The following is a 24,293-nucleotide window of genomic DNA, read 5'->3' as shown; positions in this document are numbered from 1 at the left end:
AAAGCTTTTGCACAGCAAAGGAAACCATAAACAAGACCAAAAGACAACCCTCAGAATGGGAGAAAATATTTGCAAATGAAGCAACTGACAAAGGATTCATCTCCAAAATTTACAAGCAGCTCATGCAGCTCAATAACAAAAAAACAAACAACCCAATCCAAAAATGGGCAGAAGACCTAAACAGACATTTCTCCAAAGAAGATATACAGACTGCCAACAAACACATGAAAGAATGCTCAACATCATTAATCATTAGAGAAATGCAAATCAAAACTACAATGAGATATCATCTCACACCAGTCAGAATGGCCATCATCAAAAAATCTAGAAACAACAAATGCTGGAGAGGGTGTGGAGGAAGGGGAACACTCTTGCACTGTTGGTGGGAATGTAAATTGATACAGCCACTATGGAGAACAGTATGGAGGTTCCTTAAAAAACTACAAATAGAACTACCATACGACCCAGCAATCCCACTACTGGGCATATACCCTGAGAAAACCATAATTCAAAAAGAGTCATGTACCAAAATGTTCATTGCAGCTCTATTTACAACAGCCAGGAGATGGAAGCAACCTAAGTGTCCATCATCGGATGAATGGATAAAGAAGATGTGGCACATATATACAATGGGCTATTACTCAGCCATAAAAAGAAACGAAATTGAGTTATTTGTAGTGAGGTGGATGGACCTAGAGTCTGTCATACAGAGTGAAGTAAGTCAGAAAGAGAGAAACAAATACCATATGCTAACACATATATATGGAATCTAAGAAAAAAAAAAAAGGTCATGAAGAGCCTAGGGGTAAGACGGGAATAAAGACACAGACCTACTAGAGAATGGACTTGAGGATATGGGGAGGGGGTAGGGTAAGCTGTGACAAAGTGAGAGAGTGGCATTGACATATATACACTACCAAACGTAAAATAGATAGCTAGGGGGAAGCAGCCGCATAGCACAGAGAGATCAGCTCGGTGCTTTGTGACCACCTAGAGGGGTGGGATAGGGAGGGTGAGAGGGAGGGAGACGCAAGAGCGAAGAGATATGGAAACATATGTATATGTATAACTGATTCACTTTGTTATAAAGCAGAAACTAACACACCATTGTAAAGCAACTATATACTCCAATAAAGATGTTAAAATATATATATATTTTAAATATATGGAAGTGTTATACACATTCAATATGTAATAACTTTCCTAACACTTTAAATTTTATTTTTACATAATTCTATAAAAATAAATTATTTATTAAATATTTATTAATTATTTAACATAATTCCATTAAAAAGAAATCTAAACATTTTTCACCAACACCCAGATAGGACATGACACCTTATGTCCCCCAGAAGTTTTCTCCAGTGTCTCATACAAATACAACCATCAGTTTCTACCTGTGCCATGAGATGAGAACAGTTGGGAAGCACTGAACTACTATATTCTCACTACCTAAAACCATTTGTTGAGCGAATGAGTAGACAGCTGTAATATGGAAAACCAAACTCACAAAAAAACAAAACAAAAAGGGTCATACATTTTCACAGAATTTTATGCAGCAGTTCAACTTCAAAACTTCATTCAGAAAATAATCAAAATAATATTCCAATTTCCTTATACCAACAGCAAATTAGAATCCAAAAGAGTCATCAGCGACGTTACAGGAACAGAGCTCTAAGTTCCAGGAAAACAAAGTAGTCAACTCAACTCTAGTACATAGTAGAATGTAGCATATATGACCTGCTCTGGAAAAGTTATGAGTTGGCACCTTATAAAAAACATATGAGTTGAAGAGCAAACCTAGGAATTTATCATTCTATAAGGAATAAGGAAGTACTATCCATTTTTACAGAGAAAATAAATCACAAAAGAATCCAAATAATTTACTTTTTAAATGACTGGATAATCTAAACCCAATCTATGTTTAATCTTACTTGGCTAAAAACCCAAATGGTTACATTATGTCAAACATTTATTTAAGCCCACAAAGTTATTCATAAATATCATCTGTGTAACACCTAGCTTTATATCCTGATACAAAGTGATACAGCAAGACTTAAGTGTTATGAGCTTTGCTATAGAATATAAAGCAGATTCCAGTGTTTATTACCTTTTAGAAAGCAGTTTGTCTTATCCTATAAAGTCTCCTTTATCCTATAATGCTTTGTAATTAAAATTTCAGTGAACAGAATGCTACTAAAATAAAGCATTTTATACAACTAGGCTTTCCCACATTTTTAACAAATGACTCTGAGATCATATTTAAATCTTATAATAATTAATACTCTATAATTAAAAGTCATCTAGTAAAAGCTCCTTCATTTTACAGAGGTGGAATGCAAAGCTTAGTAAAATTAAATGACTTCCCCAAGGTAAGAATTATGCAAGTACTAAGGATATAACAGTAAACAAGATATGTGTCATCCCTATCTTTAATCTAGTTGAAGTGAAGTATACAGAGTTATGATGGGGGAAGAACCTTTGCCACAAATATAAAGATTGTGATTCAAGTACAAAGAGGTCACTCCTACTGAAAAAACTAAGGGAAAAGTATTTGTTAACAAGAAACAAAAAGGCCAGGTAAAGCACAGAGCATAGCAACTATAAAAGGCAAGAAAATTAAAAGAAAGTAAACTAAGGTCTCACAATTTCATACCTATAGCTATGAGTAGAAAAATTTCTGAGATGCTGTAAAAAGGAATATGGGAATAAAATTAGAAAGGCACTAGACAACTAGATGTAGTTATCAGAGCTCTCCTATATACATATATGTAAGTATATACGTAAACACACACAAGCTCACCAACCTATAGCATTTAGACCTCTAGACAGACAGGCAGACAAATAGTGATCTCCTCTTAGTTTGCAAATTATCTTTCTAAAGCATATTAAGCATTTCTAAAGAATATTAAATACTTTTTTCTATTTGTTTACTGAATTTTCACTGATTTAACACATCTTTATTCATTTAATGACTAAAAAAACATTACAAGGTTGTCATAATCTCAGTGTCCTCAACCCTGCCATGAGTAACTCCTTCCTACCAAGGACTCTTCTAGATGGTAGTAGCAGAGATGAATACAACAAAGTGCCTACAGTCATAAAACTTAAGAGAAGAACAGACAATAAGTACATATATTTAAGAATGACACCACATACATATACATGGTATGTGTGTGCGCACACAAAAGGCAGGGTAAATTGATAGACAGTAACCATATATGGTGGTCAAGGAAGGCTTCTCGTAGAGGCAGTGATCTATTAAAGTGAGGGAGACCTATAGAAAGAAAAGGAATATCGTAAGGAAACAGTCACACATAAACATGGGGCAAGAACATGCCGCACCGAACAGACTGCAAGTACAAAGGCCCTAACATGAGAATTACTTCGGCATGTTCAAAGAAGAACAAAGAGCCCAAGAGGCTACAACCGGACAGAGAAGAGAGATGAGATCAGGTAGTTATCAGCGGGAGCCTCATCATATAGGGCTTGGTTAGGATTTTATTCTGAGTGTAACAGGGAACTAGAACAGGAGAGTGCTGTGAATTAATTTATATTTAAAAGTTCATTCTGGCTGCCGTATACATAACTCACTGTATTTAGAAGGGCAAGTAAAGAAGCAGAGATACAAGTTATATAATCCTAAACAAAAGGTGGTAGGAGTTTAGACTTGGAGGTGACAGAGCAACTATTTATTGCAGGGTCTGGGGTATATTTTGTTAATGTGTGGGATATGGAGTATAGGGGGAAAAAGAAAAGTCACAGAAAGAGGTTTCAAGGATGAAAATTGCTAAGACTGCACAATAATTTGCTTACTAAAACTGTTTTCAAAATTATAGCCTTTATGGTTGGTGTGCCAGTTGTTTACTGGCTTTCACCACTACATCACCCTTCCATAATCTCCTCCTCTATGCTGCCAGGAGCTAGAAATCTTCAAAGCATATTTCTCAAACCCCCTGCAAGCCAAGAGGTTAGGTTCTGCAAATAGGATCTGATGTTAGATTAAGAGGCAGGAGATAAGGAGAAGCCACTTTTTCTTTTCTGCTTCTGTTCTGACACAGCCATCAGTGAGCAACTGAGCTACTCCAAATTTCGGCAGCGTCAGTGACCAATCTGAGGGTGTCAGTGGGACTGCAGGCTCCGAGGCTCTTGCAGCCACAGCAAGCAGGCAAGCCTGACTTCCTGGCTCGGCAACAATGGCAGTGTTCTCAAGAGTGCAGTACTTAGGGGCTCTAGCACCACCACTTCCACCCTGGCTCCTGCAACCCCTAAGGACAGTAGCTCCTTCCTATGTTGACTCATCTCTAGGTGGCATCACTGTGGCTTTTTGCATTCCTACAACCCTTCCAACACTTTGTAACCAATTCACTGTATGAAAACCTTTCTATAAGAAATACTGTATGTGGTTTCTGTTTTCCCGAACGGATACCAAGCAATATAGTAAAGGAAGAAGTCTCACTCCCCAGGATCTAGCTGCACATATTTTGCTCCTCATCCTAACACCCTTACACGTTGGTATCGCAAATTCTACTATTCCCCTTTTATAGAACAGTAAACTGAAAAATGAAAGCGATTAAATAAACTGACCAAAACTATACAGCTAATAACAGTGAAGCCTAAACTCAAAGTTGTTTCTATCTAAATTCTATGCTCTTTTTACAATGTTAAAATCAAGAAATATCGATTGCTTTCAATTTTAGAAAAGGAAAAAAAAAACACATTATTGGAATCAGTTCAGGAAACCAGCTGCACATTAACAGCACTAGCACTAAAAAGACCCATCTCTATCCTCCTGAAGCAAACTATACTTACATACCTTGCTTCAAACAAACCTCATTTTTAAAGACTCAATTTACTCTAAGAGAACGACTTATAAAATACTCTGAACTTAAGTTTTCTTGACAGGACAGATTTCAACATACATTTAAACTATTTATTTACCGTAAGTTTATCTTACTCATAACTTTTCACATATAAAACTATAACAAAAAGCAAAATATTCTTATATAAAGCAATAATGTAAGACTTACTGATTTAAAGAAAACATCAGAAATAGGACTACTACAAAGGATACTATATTACAAAAAAAATTTAACCTATTATGTTAATTTAAAATCAGTAACTTTAAAAAAAATTTAATTCTCATTATGTTACACTTTTTAAGAAGTTTGAATCCCAAAGATCCCTGATTTAAAAAGAAATCAAATATACTATATACTAGCATCCAGATTCAATAGAAGGCAAAGAGAAAATTAATAAGAGGTCATTAAAAACAAATTGGTGCAAAATATTAGAGCTAAAATCATAAAAATATTAGAAGAAAACAAAGGGATTAATCTGCATGATCTGGGATTTAGCAATGGATTCGTGGATATGACCCCAAAAGCAGGAGGAACAGAAAAAAAAAAAAAAGATAAATTGGATTTCATCAAAATTAAAACTTCTATTTATTTATTTTTATTTATTTATTTATTTTTGGCTGTGTTGGGTCTTCGTTGCTACACGCAGGCTTTCTCTAGTTGCAGCGAGCGGGGGCTACTCTTCATAGTGGTGAGCGGGCTTCTCATTGCGGTGGCTTTCCTTGTTGCAGAGCACGGGCTCTAGGTGCACAGGCTTCAGTAGTTGTGGCACATGGGCTCAGTAGTTGTGGTTTGCAGGCTCTAGAGTGCAGGCTTAGTAGTTGTGATGCATGGGCTTAGTTGCTCCATGGCATGTGGGATCTTCCTGGACCAGGATCAAACCTGTGTCCCCTGCACTGGCAGGCGGATTCTTAACCACTGTGTCACCAGGGAAGTCCCAAAATTAAAACTTTTAGAGAGTGGCCAAGATGGTAGAGTAGAAGAACCCTAAGATCACCTCCTCTCACGAACACACCAAAATCACAACAATCTTCAGAACAACCATCATTGAAAAAGACTGAAACCTACCAGAAAAGATTCTCTACAACTAAAAACATACAGACAGAACCACAACAAGACTGGTAGGAGGGGTGCACCTGTGATATAATCAAATCCCATACCCCCCAGGTAGGCGACCCACAAACTAGAGAAATAAATTACAGATGTTCTCGCACAAGAGTGAGAATGCTGAGCCTCACATCAGGCCCCCAGCCTAGAGGTCTGGCACCAGGAAGAAGAGCCCCCAGAGCATTTGGCCTTGAAGGTCAGTGGGGCTTGACTGCAGAAGCTCCACAGGACTGGGGGAAATAGAGACTTCATTCTTAAAGAGCACACACAAAATCGCAGGTACACCAGGACCAAGGGCAAAAGCAGTAATTTGATAGGAGCCTGGGCCAGACCTAATTCTGGTCTTGGAGGGTCTCCTGGGGAGGCTCCTGGGTGACTGTGGCCCACCCTGGGGACACAAACACTGCTGGCAGATGTATCAGGGAATATTCATCTGCGTGAGCTCTCCTGGAGGCTGACATTTTGGCACAAAGACCTGGCCCCACATAAAAGCCTGTAGGCTCCAGTGTTGGGACACCTCTGGCCAAACAAAAAAACTGAGCAAGGACACAGCCCCATTCATCAGCAGACAGGCTATCTAAAGACTTCCTGAGCCCACAGCAGCCTCTAGACACACCCCTAGAATGGCCCTGCCCACCAGAAGATGAATACCCAGCCCCACCCACCAGGGGGCAGGCACCGGCCTCTCCTGTCAGGAAGCTTGCAGAAGCCTCTAGACCAGTCTCACCCACCAGGGGGCAGACACCAGAAGCAAGAAAATTACAGTCCAGCAGCATGCAGACCAAGTCCACAAACACAGGCCAGACACTACCCTGGGACCAGCTGGCCCCTAGCCCTTGTGACAAGAGGGGAGTGCACTGCTGGGACACATAGGACATCTCCTACAGAGGGCCACTTTTCCAAGGTCGAGAAACTTAATGAACCTACCACATCCATAAAAATACAAATAGCAATTTAGACAAAATTAGGTGACAGAGGAATATGTTTCAGACAAAGGAACAAGATAAAACTCCAGAAGAACAAAGTGAAGTGAATATAGGCAATCTAACCAAGAAAGATCTTGTTCAGAATAACAACCATAAAGATGATCAAAGAACTCAGGAGAAGGGATGCACAGAGTGAGAAATTAGAAGTTTTTAACAAAGAATTAGAATATATAAAGAACAGCCAAACAGAATTAAAGAATACAATAACTGAAATGAAAAATACACTAGAAGGAATGAATAGTAGACTAACTGAGGCAGAAGGATGGATCACTGAGCTGGAAGATAGAATAGTGGAAATCACTGTCCCTGAACAGAAAAAAGAAAAAAGAATGAAAAGAAATAAGGACAGTTTAGCAGACCTCTGGGACAACATCAAGCGTGCTAATATTCACTGGATAGGGGTCCCAAAAGGAGAAGAGAGGAAGGGCCTGAAAACATATTTGAAGAGACAATAGCTGAAAACTTCCCTAATCTGGGGAAGGAAATAGTCACCCAAGTCCAGGAAGTGCAGAGAGTCCCATACAGGATTAACCCATAGAGGAATACACCACAACACACTGTAATCAAAATGACAAAAATTAAAGATAAGAGAGAATATTAAAAGCAACAAGGGAAAAGCAACAAATAACATACAAGGGAACTCCCATAAAGTTATCAGCTAATTTTTCAGCAAAAGCTCTACAGGCCAGAAGGGAGTGGCAATATACACTTAAAGTGATGAAAGGGAAAAACCTACAACCAAGAATAATCTACCCAGCAAGGCTCTTGTTCAGATTTGGTGGAGAGGTCAAAAGCTTTACAGACAAGCAAAAGCTAAAAGAATTCAGCACCACCAAACCAGCTTTACAACAAATGTTAAAGGAACTTCTCTAGGCAGAAAAGGCCACAACTAGAAACAAGAAAATCACAAAATGGAAAAGGCAAACATACAATAAAGGTACAAAATCATCCACGAACAAAGCTAGTAGTAAGGTTAAAAGACAAAAGTAGTAAAATCATTTGTATACACAATAAGCAGTTAAGGGATACAGAAAACAATTTGATGCAGAATATCGCATCAAAAACAGTGGGGCTTCCCTGGTGGCACAGTGGTTGAGAATCTGCCTGCCAATGCAGGGGACACGGGTTTGAGCCCTGGTCTGGGAAGATCCCACATGCCATGGAGAAACTAGGCCCATGAGCCACAACTACTGAGCCTGCGTGTCTGGAGCTTGTGCTCCACAACAAGAGGCCGCAACAGTGAGAGGCCCGCGCACCACGATGAAGAGTGGCCCCCACTCGCCGCAACTAGAGAAAGCCCTCACACAGAAACGAAGACCCAACACAGCCAAAAATAAATAAATAAATAAATAAAATTTTAAAAACAAAACAAAAAAAACAGTGATCGTGAGGGGAGGAGGGTACAAATGCAGGTTATTTAAAATGTGTTTGAAATTAAGAGATCAGCAACTTAAAACAAGCATGTATAAATACAGACTCCTATAAAAAACCTCATGGTAGCTGCAAAACAAAAATCTATAATAGATATACACACAAAGAAGAAAAAGTAATACAAACATAACACTGAAGAGAGTCATCAAATCATAAGACAAAACAAAAGAAGAAAGGGGAAAAAAGACCTATAAAAACAATTAAGAAAACAGCAATAGAAACAAACATTGGTCATCATCACCTTAAATGTAAATGGACTAAATGCTCCTACCAAAAGACAGAGACTGGCTGAATGGATACAAAAATAAGACCCGTGTATTTGCTGCCTACAAGAGACTCACTTCAGATCTGGAGACACATACAGACTGAAAGTAAGGGAATGGAAAAAGGTATTCCAAGCAAATGGAAATCAAAAGAAAGCTGGAGGAGCAATACTTATATCAGACAAAGTAGACTTTAAAATAAAGACTGTTACAAGAGACAGAGAAGGACACTACATAATGATCAAAGGATCAATCCAAGAAGAAGATATAATTGTAAATATATATGCACCCAACATAGGAGCACCTCAATATATAAGGCAAATGTTAACAGACACAAAAGGAGAAACTGACATTAACACAATAATAGTGGGGGACTTTAACACCCCACTTACATCAATGGACCGATTATCTAGACAGAAAATCAATGAAGCAATACAGGACTTAAATGACATATAGACCAGACAGACTTAATTGATATTTATAGAGTATTCCATCCAAAAGCTGCAGAACACATTCTTTTCAAGGGCACATGGAACATTCTCCAAAACAGATCACATGCTGGGCCACGTAGCAAGCATCAGTAAATTTAAGAAAACTGAAATCATATCAAATATCTTTTCTGACCACAAGGCTATCAGGCTAGAAATCAACTACAAGAAGAAAAACTGCAAAAAACACAAACACATGGAGGCTAAACAATATGCTACTAAACAACCAATGGATCACTGAAGAAATCAAAGAGGAAATTTTAAAATGCCTGGAGACTAATGAAAACAAAAAAACCCAACTATCCAAAACCTATGGGATGCAGCAAAAGCAGTTCTAAGAGGGAAGATTATAGCAATACAATTCTACCTCAGGAAACAAGAAAAATCTCAAACAAACAACCTAATCTTACGTATAAAGCAACTAGAGAAAGAAGAACAAACAAAATCCAAACTTAGTAAAAGAAAAGAAATCACAAAGATCACAGCAGAAATAAATGAAATAGAGACTAAAAAAACAATAGAAAGATCAATGAAACTAAAAGCTGGTTCTCTGAAAAGATAAACAAAACTGATAAACCTTTAGCCAGAGTCATCAAGAAAAGAAGGGAGAGGGCCCAAATCAATAAAATCAGAAATGAAAAAGGAGAAGTTACAACCGACGCCACAGAAATACAAAGGATCATAGGGAGAATACTATGAGCAATTATATACCAATAAAATGGACAACCTAGAAGAAATGGACAAATTCTTAGAAAGGTACACTCTCCCAAGACTGAACCAGGAGGAAATAGAATATATGAACAGACCAACTACCAGTACTTAAATTGAATCAGTAATTTAAAAACTCCCAAGAAGTAAAAGTCCAGAACAAAATGGTTTCACAGGTAAATTCTACAAAACATTTAAAGAAGAGTTAACACCTATCCTTCTGAAACTATTCCAAAATATTGCAGAGGAAGGAACTCAATCTATGAGGTCACCGTCACCCTGATACCAAAACCAGACAAAGATATCAAAAAAGAAAATTATAGGCCAATATCACTGATGAACACAATGTAAAAATCCTCAACAAAATATCAGCAAACTGAATCCAACAATACATTAAAAGGATCATACACCATGATCAAGTGGGATTTATTCCAGGGATGCAAGGACTTTTCAATATCTGCAAATCAATCAGTGTGATACACCACATTAACAAATTGAGGAATAAAAACCATATGATCATCTCAATAGATGCAGAAAAAGCTTTTGATAAAATTCAGCATCCATTTATGATAAAAACTTCAGAAACTGGGCACAAAGGGAACCTACCTCAACATAATAAAGGTCATATATGACAAACCTACAGCTAACATCATACTCAATGATGAAAAGCTGAAAGCATTTCCTTTAAGATCACAAACAAGACAAGGATGCCCACTCTCGCCACTTTTATTCAACATAATTTTGGAAGTCCTAGCCACAGCAATTAGAGAAGGAAAAGAAATAAAAGGAATCCAAGTTGGAAAAGAAGAAGTAAAACTGTCACTGTTTGCAGATGACATGATGCTCTACATAGAAAATCCTAAAGATGTTACCAGAAAACTAATAGAGCTCATCAATGAATTCAGTAAAGTTGCAGGATACAAAATTAACATACAGAAATCTGTTGCATTTCTATACAATAACAACCAAATATCAGAAAGAGAAATTAAGAAAACAATCCCATTTACCATCACATCAAAAAAGAATAAAATACCTAGGAATAAACCTACCCAAGGAGGCAAAGTGAAAAGACAACCTACCGAATGGGAGAAAATATTTGCAAATATTGTGACCAACAAGGGATTAATTTCCAAAATATACAAACAGCTCAACATCAAAAAAACAAACAACCCAGTAAAAAAAAAAAATGGGCAGAAGACCTAAATAGACATTTCTCCAAAGAAGACATACAGATGGTCAAGAGGCACATGAAAAGATGCTCGACACTGCTAATTACTGTGAAATACAAATCAAAACTACAAATGAGGTATCACCTCACTGTGGTCAGAATGGGCACCATCAAAAAGTCTACAAATAGGGCTTCCCTGGTGGCGCAGTGGTTGAGAGTCCGCCTGCCGATGCAGGGGACACGGGTTCGTGTCCCGGTCCGGGAGGATCCCACATGCCGCGGAGCGGCTGGGCCCGTGAGCCATGGCCGCTGAGCCTGCGCGTCTGGAGCCTGTGCTCCGCAGCGGGAGAGGCCACAGCAGCGAGAGGCCCGCGTACCGCAAAAAAAAAAAAAAAAAAAAAAAAAGTCTACAAATAATAAATGCTGGAGAGGGTGTGGAGAAAAAGAAACCCTCCTACACTGTTGGTGGGAATGTAAATTGGTGCAGTCATTATCGAGAACAGTATGGAGTTTCCTTAAAAAACTAAAAATAGAGTTGCCATATGATCCAGCAATCCCCCTTCTGGGCATATTTCTGGAGAAAACTCTGATTTGAAAAGATACATGCACCCCAATGTTCATAGCAGCACTATTTACAATAGCCAAGACATGGAAGCAACCTAAATATCCATTAACAGAGAAATGAATAAAGAAGATGTGGGGTGTGTGTGTGTGTGTGTATATATATGCACACACACACACACACCAGAATACTACTCAGCCACTAAAAAGAATGAAATAATGCCATTTGCAGCAACATGGATGGACCTAGAGATTATCAAGTGAAGTAAAACAGAGAAAGACAAATATCATAGGATATCACTTATATGTAGAAGCTAAAAAAATGATACAAATGAACTTATTAACAAAACAGAAATAGACTCACAGACACAGAACACAAACTTCTGGTTACCAAAGGGGATAGTGGGGGTGGGGAGAGGGAGGATAGCAGTTTGGTATTAACATAATACACTCTACTATATATAAAATAGGTAAACAATAAGGACCTAATGTATAGTGCAGAAAACTATACTCAGTATCTTGTAATAACCTATAACGGAAAGGAATCTGAAAAAGAATATATATATATGTATAACTGAATCACTTTGCTGTACACTTGAAACACAACACTGTAAATTAACTATACTTCAATAAAAGAAATTAAAACTTTTATGCATCAAATGACATTATCAAGAAAATAAAAAGACTACTTACAGAATAGGAAAAATTATTTATGTATCATATATCTGATAAGGGTGTAATATCCAGAATATATAAAGAATTCAAGTAAAAAACATTTTAAATGGGCAAAGGACTTAAGTGGACAACAATGGTAACAATGGCAGAACAAAATACACAAATGGCCAATAAGCAGATGAAAAGATGCTCAACCAGATTGGTCATTAGGGAAATGCAAATCAAAACCACAATGAGGGACTTCCCTGGTGGTCCAGTGGCTAAGACTCCACACTCCCAGTGCAGGGGGCCTGGGTTCAATCCCTGGTCAGGGAACTAGATCCCACATGCCGCAACTAAAGATTCCACACGCTGCAACTAAAAGATCCCACATATTTTCAGTAAACTTTTACAAAACTTATAAAGGAATTTCACGACATTCCAAAAGTACTACATATCCCTCATTCTTGAAGATTTGTCCTCAAAGGGGATATATTCGTATCTTAAAAGAAATAGTTAATTTTAGAATGATGACTTGTACATCTTTCTTCTTGAAATTGCTTTAAAACTTATAAAGGCACAACTTAAAGGAAAAAAATTAACTTTTATGGGTGTGTACTTCACTGAAATTAAAGTTCACTATTATAGAATGGGAAATAATACACATCTATACTTTCTCCCTCTCTGTCTCTCTCTCACACACACACAATTTTAGATCCACACAACTAAAAAGTTGTTGACAAATCAAAGTCATTCATTTTCCAACTTAAGTAATTTTATAAAATACTGCCACCAAAGAAAAGTACTAAAACATGAACATGGTCATAATAACACCTATTTACTAAACACTTACTGTGTGAAAATTTATCATTTCTTGAAGACTGTCAGAAAATTTGGTCAAACTTGTCTATGAGAAAGAAATCAAAAGAAAACCAAGTCATTTAAGAGCTACTAATATAGGCCACAAAAATGTTACTTCAGCATTTCTGACAGAAAGATCAAGTTACACTGTAAACAGTAACATTTATTTCTCACTAGGACAATCTCACTACCTCTCAGGCATGCTCTGCAGAGAGGTCAAGTCTACATGTAGTAACATAAAACCCTAGAACAGTCAAAGAATTAGCCTGCCCTATCAATACTATTATACTAGCAAATCGAAATGGCCCATGTAAACCTAAGGTAAAGTTGAGTATATCAAGACTGTCCATTTAGGCATCTATGGATCACATAATCATCAAATTACAACCATTTCTGTACCAGTTATTATTCTTCATAAAAGAAATGTCATAATACCACATAGTATAGCAAGGGGTCTAAGCTAACACAGCATAGCTAGCTGAGCAGAACTTTCCTATGCAGCCCCAAAAATGTATAGTTAGATACTAGTCTTGGGTTAATGCTCTCTGCTTGCCCCGATAAACAGCTACTAATAAGCATGATCCTACTCTCACTGCTCAGGTCCCCTTGTAGATGCTTCAGTTCACCTAGCAGCAAGTATAGTAAACTTATATCCACAATGCAAATCAACCATCACCTTCTAACTGTCCCAGAAAACAGGATTATATCAGATAGCACCAACAGGTGATAGCTTTTCAACTTCTAATTTTAAGGACCACTACTACTATTAATAAGGTAAATGGATGCATAATTCTCTAACATCTTGTTTCATTTACCATTTTAACTAAATTTAATAATACTAACCTCAACTACAGCATCATTGCTAGAATACTGTGCCAGGTCTCGAATCCCATTCATGAACTGTTTATTTGCAACACAAAAGGCTTTTCCAGTATCAATCATTGCAATACATAGCTTCACAAGCTGAAAAAGAAAAACATCATATCATTGAAAATAATTTTACAAATTACTTAATCAAACAAGTGCTAGCATTAACCACATGAGTTAGCCTAGTTAAGACAAATCATAGTTCATCAATAAACCCAAAATAGACTAAATGAAAATTGTGTTTTTTCCTTTGGCTTAAAAAGTAAATTCATAAGAGAACTGTACCAAAAAAAGTTGACCTTTCAGGATGTAGAGGCTGTCTGATAACAACAACAACCAATCGTTTTATCAAGTTAAATTCAATCCCATAAATTAACTCCATAAAAATGTATTAAGCACCCCTTGGAAGGAAGGAAAGGAAACTTTAGGCAGAGCAAGCAGTATGATAAAAGATTTTTTTTTTTTTTTTTTTTTGCTGTACGCGGGCCTCTCACTGCTGTGGCCTCTCCCGTTGCGGAGCACAGGCTCCGGACACACAGGCTCCGCGGCCATGGCTCGCGGGCCCAGCCGCTCCGCGGCATGCGGGATCCTCCGGGATCGGGGCACGAACCCGTGTCCCCTGCATCGGCAGGCGGACTCTCAACCACTGCGCCACCAGGGAAGCCCGATAAAAGATTTTTTAAAAACACAACTATGGTATGGTGGAGGAAAGGGAAGTAAACTGGTATGGTGGGTTAGTCATGCTGGTCATTTTAATATCAGACTATCAAAGCAGAATTGCTTAATCAACCATATTTCTCTAATGCCTACCACCTAGGCATTGTGCTAAATCTTAGAACAGAGCTTCTCTCTCTCTTCTCCTGTCCCCTCCCTTCTTCTTTCTTTTTTTCAATCTTTCTCTTTCCCTTTCATTCCTTTTCTGTCTTTTTTTTTTTCTATCCCTTCCTTGTTTCTTTCTTTAGTTCACTCAGATACAGAACATTTTCTTTAAGCAAACAAAATCTTGGGTGAAAATCAAATATTAAAAAAGATAAAAGTGGAGCTGCTCTAGATGAAGGAAAGGTAATGAGAGGGTGGGAAGAGGGGCCACCAAGAAGAGGATAAAGAGCTCAGGAAAACTTTAGAAGACAGCTCAAGGATCTCAGGAGTGTAATTTAAAACTGTTACCCTGGGACCCGGAGGAACAGAAGTGAAAAACATAATCTCTGTTCTAATTCTAACCATTCAAAAAGCAGATAAATTCTATTTAGCACAAGTATAACTGCTATGCTCATCAAAACCATGCAAGAGGGAACAAAGGAGGAACGTGTAATGAGGGTTATGGGGATCAAGGAAGGGTTCCTGGAAAAGGTAACACTTGAGAAAAGCCCTGAACACCAACAGGAATTAGCCAATCAGATAAGGGTAATAAGAAGACACTTCTCTAGGAAAAGCATGTTCTAAGGCCCTGAAGCTTAGACGGCAGGGCAAACCAGGGGCACTAAGTAGCTTAGCACAGTGTGAAAATGTATCCAAGGGCCAGATCAGGAAAAGCCTTGTGTGCAAAGCTAAGGTGTTCACATTTTATACGAAAGGAAATGGAAAACAATAAAGACATCAAATGGGTGAGTTGACCAGAGTTGCATTTTAGAATGATGACCTAAAAGAAGAAAAAGTAAGATACGGAAGTAGAAAGAATAAAGATAAGGAGATTAGACCAAAAACTAAGAGAACCTGAATTAAGGCAGTAAGCAGGGAGAGAAGAGAGGAGACAAATTTAGAAATTAGTTGAGTACCGAAGTACAATTATGCAGATGATGTCCTACTAAAGGGAAAAACAGGGGATGAAATCCAGCCTGAGCTCTGCTTGCTGAGGGCTATATCTGCTACTATACTGTCCAGCAAAGGCTTGTCTTAACAGCGTTGAGCCTGTGAGGTAGGCCTGAGCTAGATGGGTCTGTGAAATAAGCCAAGTGGAAAGTCTATCAAACCCAAGTGAAAATAGATATTTAAAGCTCAAAAAAGAGAAGTGTACTGTAGATACACATACAGGAGTCAGCAGCAAATAAAGCATCAGTGCTGCAATGCTACAGCCTAGATAAAAAGCAGGGGTCACAGTGTGTACAGTGAGGACCCCACAAAGGAGACTAAAAAGGAAAAGGGAAAGGTAGGAGGAAAAGCAACAGATTAATTTCATCAAAGTCAAGAAAGAACAAAGTATCAAAAGATGGATGATGAATAGGTTGAAAATCCATAAAGGTCAAGTTTTAAAATCACTTAAAAAAAAGTCTGTTGAGTTGGTGACAGTCACCAGCATCCCTAGCAAGAATAGTTTTAAGAGAAACTGGGGGGCTGTAGCCAGATTACAGTGAGTTGTGAACTGTAGATGAAGAAGACATAATGAGAGGTCAATTCTTCGCCAATATATATTCTATAGAATATCCCAGGGGAACATTCAATACCAAAATAAGGATTCTGTGATCAAATAAGTCTGGGAAACTCATTTTGTCAAGTTAGACAGATTTCTTTATTACTAAATTTGTAAGAGCTTTTGATATATTAATGTGTATTATGAATCCTAGAAAGGAAGTATATAACAGGTAGCATTTCTCAAAATTATCTGACATTGAATTCTCTTTAGAGGAAGCATCCTCATAGGACCAATGTTCCACAAAACCCACTATGAGAAATGCTGGCAGAGACTAGCCCTTCAAATAGTTTGCTATTTCAAAAAAAAAAAAAAGATATCTTAACAACCAAAAAAACTAATTCTAAAATTCATATGAGTAACCAACATGCAAGGGCATCAAAAAAAATTGAAAAAGAGTAATGAGGTGGAGACATTAGCCCCACATTAAAATATACAGGTGCAGTAATTAAAATTACATCTGGTAATGGATGTGAATAGACAAATTGGTTAATGAAAGATAATACAGAGTAAAGAAGCAGATACACACTCCAGCCAGGGGGGTAAAAAATTATCCAATAAATGACACAAGGACACTGGATAGCCATCTAAAGCCATCTAAAAAAAGAAAGAAACTAAGTTGTATTCCAAACCCCCAAATTAATTTCAGATGGAATAAATATTTAAACATTAAATCAGAAAGCCAAGAGAAAACAGGAGGTGGTATTTTTTATAATATCAAAGTAGGAAGTCTTTCTGAAAAGGATGCAAAACTCAAAAGCCATAGAAGAAACTAATCAATTCAAATACATAACAATAAAACATTTAGATAAGGGAAAAAAAAAACTTAGTCAAAAGACAAATGACAATATTGGAAAACAATATTAGCAACAAATCACAAGGGACTAATTTCCCTACTACAAGAAAGGGTATACAACTCATTTTTGAAAATCCAACCAGCCACTAGAAAAAAAAAATGGCTGACAGACATGTACAGGTAATTCCCAGAAAAGAAAATTCAAATATACCTATGTCCATGAAAAGAAATTCAACCTCACTCATAATAAAAGAAAGGTAAATTACCATTTTTTATAGAAGAGCAAAGGTCAAAAAATGTGATAACATGCTGTTTTAGAGAAGGTAGGTATGGGGAAATAGGCACTCTCGCACACTGCTGGTGGGAATGTAAACTGGTACAATTTCTATGAAAGGCAACTTAGCAAGAGCTATAAAAATTTTAAACATACATGCCCTCTAATGTAGTAATTTCACTTTTAGAAATGTACCATACAGATATATTTGCACATAAGGCACATGACACACATGTAATGTCATTCATTGCAGCCACAGTAAAACACTGGTAGCAATCTAAGTATCCAACTGTAGGTAACTGGATATATAAATTATGATATATCCATAAAATGAGACACAATCAGCCATTAAAAAGAATGGGGCAGCTCTATAATTAATAATAAGGAACAAAATCTAAATTATATATTTTAAGAAAGCAAAATGCAGAACAACGCTAATATCTTTGTTGGAGTGGGGAGAGAAGAGTACAAATACATATAATCTTTCACATGCTTAAGAGATTTCTGGAAGACCACACAAGAAACTAGGTCAGTGTACTCCTCTGGGATACAGATTAGATGATGACTAATTTTTCACTAGATACACTTTTGTACCTTTGAATTTTGTACCACATGTGTGATATGGTTTATTCAACAAATTAAATAATTCAAAAATGATTAAATTGAAAGTTTCCATAAAAACAGAAACAGAGAGACAGGTTGGTAGTAGAAAATTATGGTTAAAAACAGGTTTATAGGCTCAGTTGGCTTAGGTTCAAATTCTGCTGCCAAACTTAATGCTCTAAGTGATTCGGAGAGATCTCAACCTCAAGAAGCTTCAAGTTCTCCTGTATGACACAATGACAATGGTATCAAACCACAGAGGGTTACTATAGGAGTTAAGATAATGCACTTAAAGATCTTAGCACAAACTGTTACTGGCACATGGTAATTACTTGATAAAGATTTGCAATTCCTTGTCAGAGATGAGATTTTTCTCTTGTTTTGTTTTGATTCAAGAGAAACAAACGTTTTTGTTTACTTAAAATAATGAGGTGGTAGAGAAGGAAAAGGAGAGAGATGGCTAAAGCAAAGTCCTGAGAAGTTAGAGTTTGGAATTACATAGGAAAAGGGATATTTTTATCAAATGGGAAAAAAAATGGAATAAGGACAGATTCTGTTAAGTTTCTAGATTAAAAGCAAGAAATAAAGGTGTTCCCACAAAAGGGAAGTAAGAGACAAGTTCCTCTACTAAGATTGAAGAGGAAGGTGGTAAATCTTGAGAAAACAGTGAAATATAAGAGATGCTAAAGATAGTAAGATAACCTAATTGAGTCTCGGAAAAATTGCTTTGCATCATGAATCCCAGGTATGTGTAGCTCCACCCATTAGTTTCACCAAACAATTGTGTAACTTCTCCTGTAGGGCTTTATAGCCCAGATAAGGGACAGAGGATATAGATGGTTAGACAAATATAGTCAGAATTCTGCAGAGTAGGTGTTATGGAAAGGAAATGAAGGTCTCCAGAAGAGAAATAATGATGTGATAAGTTAAGAGTAGACTGGAAGCGTTCACAGCAGAATTATACATAATAGCCAAAAAGTGGAAACAATCCAAATGTCCATTAACTGATGAATGGATAAACAATATATGGTATATCCATACAATGGCATATTATTCAGCCATAAAAAAGGAAATACTGGCAATATTACAACATAGACGGATGAACTTTAAAAACATTATGCTAAGTGAAAGAAGCCAGTCACAAAAGGTCAAATACTGTATGATTCCACTTATATGAAATGTCCAGAACAGGCAAATCCACAGAGACAGAAAGTAAATTAGCCAGAGGATGTAGGGAGAGGGAAACTGGAAGTGACTGCTAACAGGTACAGAGTTTCTTATCAGAGTAATGGAATTAAGTAGTATATTCACATTGTGAATATGCTAAAACCACTGAGCTGTACACTTTAAAATGGTGGTTTTTATGTTAGGTGAATTTTATCTCAATTAAAAAAATTATTTTAAGAAATATATAGTGAATAAAAAAGGGATCTGAAATATTGGAAGTGGATAGACTGGAAGACTAGAGATCTAGATAAGCTTGAAAAACAGAAGCAGGAGGAGTCCAAGATAAGAACTGGAAAGACTGGAGACTCACATCAGAAAGTAAGATATCAATGAGCATTCCACAGATTACAACTCTGAGCAACAAGGCACAGCATATGGCCAGGAAAACAGGTATCAGAATTAGAATAAAGGTCACTATCACAGGCGTTGGAGGGAAAATGAAAATGTCATATAGCTGAAGCACAAATACACTGCAGCTATTCAGGGGGAAGGACTGACTGGGTGATAGATAGATAGATACTTTGCCAGCTGTCAAAGTCCTTATTAGATGACAGCGATGACAACTATACTAAATAACATAAGCCTACAAAGAAGGAAGATTTTTACCTAAGAGTAAAATGAGGGCTTTTTCCCTGCTAAAGACAATCTGTCTTCAAGGAGCTCTAAGAGTTTGTTGAAAAGACACCATCATCATTAACATTTTATTTAGAACTTATCATGTGTCAAAGCACTTAACATGTATTAACACATCTCATTCACATAATGACCTTATAATAGATACTCTTATTTTCCCCATTTTGGAGATGAAGAAACTGAGACATAGGAAGGTTTAGGAACTTGCCCAAGGCCATACAGCTTAGTAAGTGGTAAAGCCTTGCTCCAGGCTTTGTGCTCTTAATTACTAGACTACGCTACAAACCAAAAATTACAATAATATTATGACAATTTAAATGGCAGTACAATTTTTAAATGTAAAAATGCAAGAAATAATGCAATACCTGAAAAAGAACCTAAGTTTGGTAGTACCTGAGCTGTGATTTAAAGGGTATCTGCTTAACAAACAAGGAACAAGCATTCCAGTGAGCAGATGCAATAGATACAGAAATTATATCTAGATGGCCACTATGATGCTCTGTGTATTGCCAATGCCAGAATACCTGGCAGAATGGATAAATAATTGGACCTAGTCGAATAATGCCATCCATTCATGGAGCATTACTCATCAGAAAGAGTGTAACTACTGGTGGCATACATTATAAGCAAAATAAATAGAAGCTAGGTCATCAAGCTAGTTAAACCTGTTGCTGCCATGATTTGCAATATTACAGGTACAACTGGCCCTGCACAAAGTTATGAAATCAGTAAACTAGTTTTAGGCAACCCCTCCCCTCCACAAGTCCTTCAATGCCACCTCCTTCAATAACAACCATTTCTTGCTCCTCACAGGCTCTCTTCTTTAATTGTAACTCCTCATAATTCTAAAGTAAAAATGATCAGTAATAGCTTAAGAATTTGGGAAAGGGACATTGTATAAGGGATTAAGATCTTAAACTAGAGAAATATAAAAGTAACTATGGAAATTCTATTTGGGTGGAAGATGATATTTTAAAAGATGCCAAAGCTTCCATGATGCCCTGAGTAGCCCTTCGGGTAATATGGACTCTAGAAAGGATTTAAGAGTTCTTAGTACTGAATGCCAATACTGTGACAACTTGGTTTAGATTTGAATTTTTTGGTTTTAAGATTCTACCAGTCTCTCAACTGCAACCAAGTGATATAAAGGGGGGGGGAAGATCGCTGCTCATAAAAGCAAATCATTAACAAAAATATTGTAAGACGATTCTGTTTAGGTACTTTAAATTTTGAGGTCCCCCCGACACAAAGTGTTTTGTTTGATTTAGATGCAGTTCTGCCCAAAGAAAATAGATATCCTTATTGTACTACTCTGTGATTCTTTAAAAAGCCTTCTCCTTCTATATACTCTCTCATAAACCTACCAGAAAATCAAAACTACATCTTCTGCTGCCTACCTTAAGGGTTTAAAAACTTTGTTTCACAGAGTCCTTAAAAATAAATGTAATACTCAGGGGAAAATAATAATAATAACAACAACAACAATGATCCCATATATATAATTTTAAATAGAAAATAAAGTTCTTGAAAATAATATCCTTACAAAAAATTCTAACATTACTTTTTAAAAACACTTGCCTGGAAGCTTGCTAGTGTTCCTCAGAAAATTTCCAAGTGGCATGTGCTCCCTCAACATGGATCCAGGAGTACAGTGGTGCACAAGAAGAGCACTGAACTAAGAATAAAACAGATGGATTCTAACCCTGGTTCTGCCTTTTCTAACTCTGTGATTTGAAGCATGTCCTCTTCACTTTCTGGGCTGTGGGACCCTCATCTATAAAATGGAAATAATCCACTTGTCCTATCCACCTCACAGGATTATTGTAAAAATCCAAAAACATACTATATATCAAAGTGCTTTGAAAACTACAGAGTACTGCACAAAAATAACTTATTACTAAACATTTTCTAAAATTATTGTTTTACATATATAACTAATAACTACTGCTTTATATAGTTTCTATACTATTTACATTATATACATATATTTCATGATTTCAAAACATGTGAAAACCATCAGTCTAATTAATATATTTTATATCCTTGTTATTCAAAATGCAGTCTAAGGAATAACAGCATTGGTATCACCTAAAATCTGGTTAGAAACACAGACTCTCAGATACCAAGACTTACTGAATCTAGATCCCTATTTTCACCAGAACCCCACATATTCCTATGCACAGTAAGGACTGAGAAGAACTGCTTTACATAACAATTCCATTTATAATAATAATTACATAAATAGGAAATTATTTTCAGAGAAGGTATTCAAATATACACATTTATCTCCAAAAATTTTAACAATGAACAATGGTTACTTAAGATCAGAAGCCATGTCTTACTCATTCTCATATTTCACTGTTATACAGCAGATAACATTTCTTGGGTAGAGGCCAAAAAAAAAAAAAGATTATCAATAATTAATACAGAAAATAGGAATCAATGTACATTTACCCTTGCATAGAATATGACCATTTAATATCAATTATTAAATACATATTCAGGATTTCTGGCATTAGCTGTAAAAAATGGAAGGAGTATTTAAAATTTTATATTTGAACATGGCCACACCCAAATGTATAAACAAGAGTGATTAGGTTACATATGATATCCATTAAGCATCAAAAAAGATTGCAATCTTGTTGCTAGAGAAGGAAACAACCGTCCAACAATATAAAAGATGTCTAGTCAGACATGGTTCAAATTCTTGCTCTGGCACTTAGACTAAATTTTCAACAAACTACTCAATGTCTCTAGCCTCAACTTCTTCATAATATTGGGATAGCATTAGCATTTACCCTCATGGAGATAAAAGAAGTCACTTGAACCATCTAGCGTTACAGGAACAAATCATCATGCAAAACAAGAATTAATGTTTTAAAAAGTTAAAGTAAAATTTACCTTATCAAGTTTCAGTTCCAATTCTGCCACATCTCCTTCTACTTCTTCCAAAGCAGCCCTAGAAAAATTAAAGTAAGTTACTTTGTGTTTAAACATATACTTTACTCTTGAAAAATAACTCCAAGTAAAAAAATAGATATGAATGCTAAAAAATTACACTTCACATAAAGTAATAACTCCCTTAGAACAAAGTATGAATACTGCATAACCATGTATTACAACACATAATACAATTATTGTTTAAGGTAATGAGAGGACGAGGGGAAGGTGGAGGAAGAGCAAGACGCGGAGATCACCTTCCTCCCCACAGATACACCAGAAATACTCCTAAAGAACACCTACTGAACGCTGGCAGAAGACCGCAGACCTCCCAAAGGAAAGAAACTCCCCACGCACCTGGGTAGGGCAAAAGAAAAAAGAATAAACAGAGACAAAAGGATAGGGACGGGACCTACACCAGTGGGAGGGATCTGTGAAGGAGGAAAGGTTTCCACACACTAGGAAGCCCCTTCGCGGGCGGAGACTGTGGGTGGCGGAGGGGTAAAGCTTCGGAGCCGCGGAGGAGAGCACAGCAACAGGGGTGCGGAGGGCAAAGCGGGGAGATTCCCGCACAGAGGATCGGTCCCGACCGGCACTCACCAGCCCGAGAGGCTTGTCTGCTCACCCGCCGGAGCAGGCGGGGCTGGGAGCTGAGGCTCGGGCTGCAGTCGGAGCGCAGGGAGAGGACTGGGGTTGGCAGCGTGAACACAGCCTGCAGGGGGTTAGTGCACCATGGCTAGCCGGGAGGGAGTCCGGGGGAAAAGTCTGGACCTGCCAAAGAGGCAAGAGACTTTTTCTTCCCTCTTTGTTTCCTGGTGCGCGAGGAGAGGGAATTAAGAGCGCTGCTTAAAGTAGCTCCAGAGACAGGCGCGAGCCGCGGCTAAAAGCGCGGACCCCAGAGACGGGCATGAGATGCTAAGGCTGCTGCTGCCGCCACCAAGAAGCCTGTGTGCGAGCACAGGTCACTAAACACACCCCCCTCCGGGGAGACTGTGCAGCCCGCCACTGCCAGGGTCCTGGGATCCAGGGACAACTTCCCCAGGAGAGCGCACGGCGCGCCTCGGGCTGGTGCAACGTCACACCAGCCTCTGCCGCCGCAGGCTCACCCCGCACTCCATACCCCTCCCTCCCCCCGGCCTGAGTGAGCCAGGGTCCCCGAAGCGGCTGTTCCTTTAAGCCCATCCTATCTGAGCAAAGAACAGATGCCCTCCAGCGACCTACACGCAGAGGCGGGGCCAAATCCAAAGCTGAGCCCTGGGAGCTGTGAGAACAAAGAAGAGAAAGGGAAATCTCTCCCAGCAGCCTCAGAAGCAGCGGATTAAAGCTCCACAATCAACTTGATGTACCCTGCATCTGTGGAATACATAAATAGACAACGAATCATCCCAAATTGAGGAGGTGGACTTTGAGAGCAAGATTTATGATTTTTTCCCCTTTTCCTCTTTTTGTGAGTGTGAATG

General features: G+C 37.7%; 1 protein-coding gene across 3 annotated transcripts in view; it reads right to left on the bottom strand.

The window, feature by feature from the left end:
- The window catches only part of ACAP2 (ArfGAP with coiled-coil, ankyrin repeat and PH domains 2), a 167,877-nt gene that overhangs the window by 78,184 nt on the left and 65,400 nt on the right, over positions 1-24,293 (bottom strand). For all 3 annotated transcript variants that reach the window (XM_082626128.1, XM_082626130.1, XM_082626129.1), the window contains exons 2-4: positions 22,795-22,852; positions 13,930-14,049; positions 13,079-13,132 (exon numbers count right to left, since the gene is read on the bottom strand). In XM_082626128.1, coding sequence (XP_082482254.1) covers positions 13,079-13,132; positions 13,930-14,049; positions 22,795-22,852 — 232 coding nt within the window. The remainder of the gene's footprint in view (positions 1-13,078; positions 13,133-13,929; positions 14,050-22,794; positions 22,853-24,293) is intronic.

This window comes from Mesoplodon mirus (assembly GCF_964341445.2).
Source record: "Mesoplodon mirus genome assembly, chromosome: 6".
NCBI classification, from domain to species: Eukaryota; Metazoa; Chordata; class Mammalia; order Artiodactyla; family Ziphiidae; genus Mesoplodon; species Mesoplodon mirus.
This window is presented reverse-complemented; position numbering and strand designations above follow the sequence as displayed.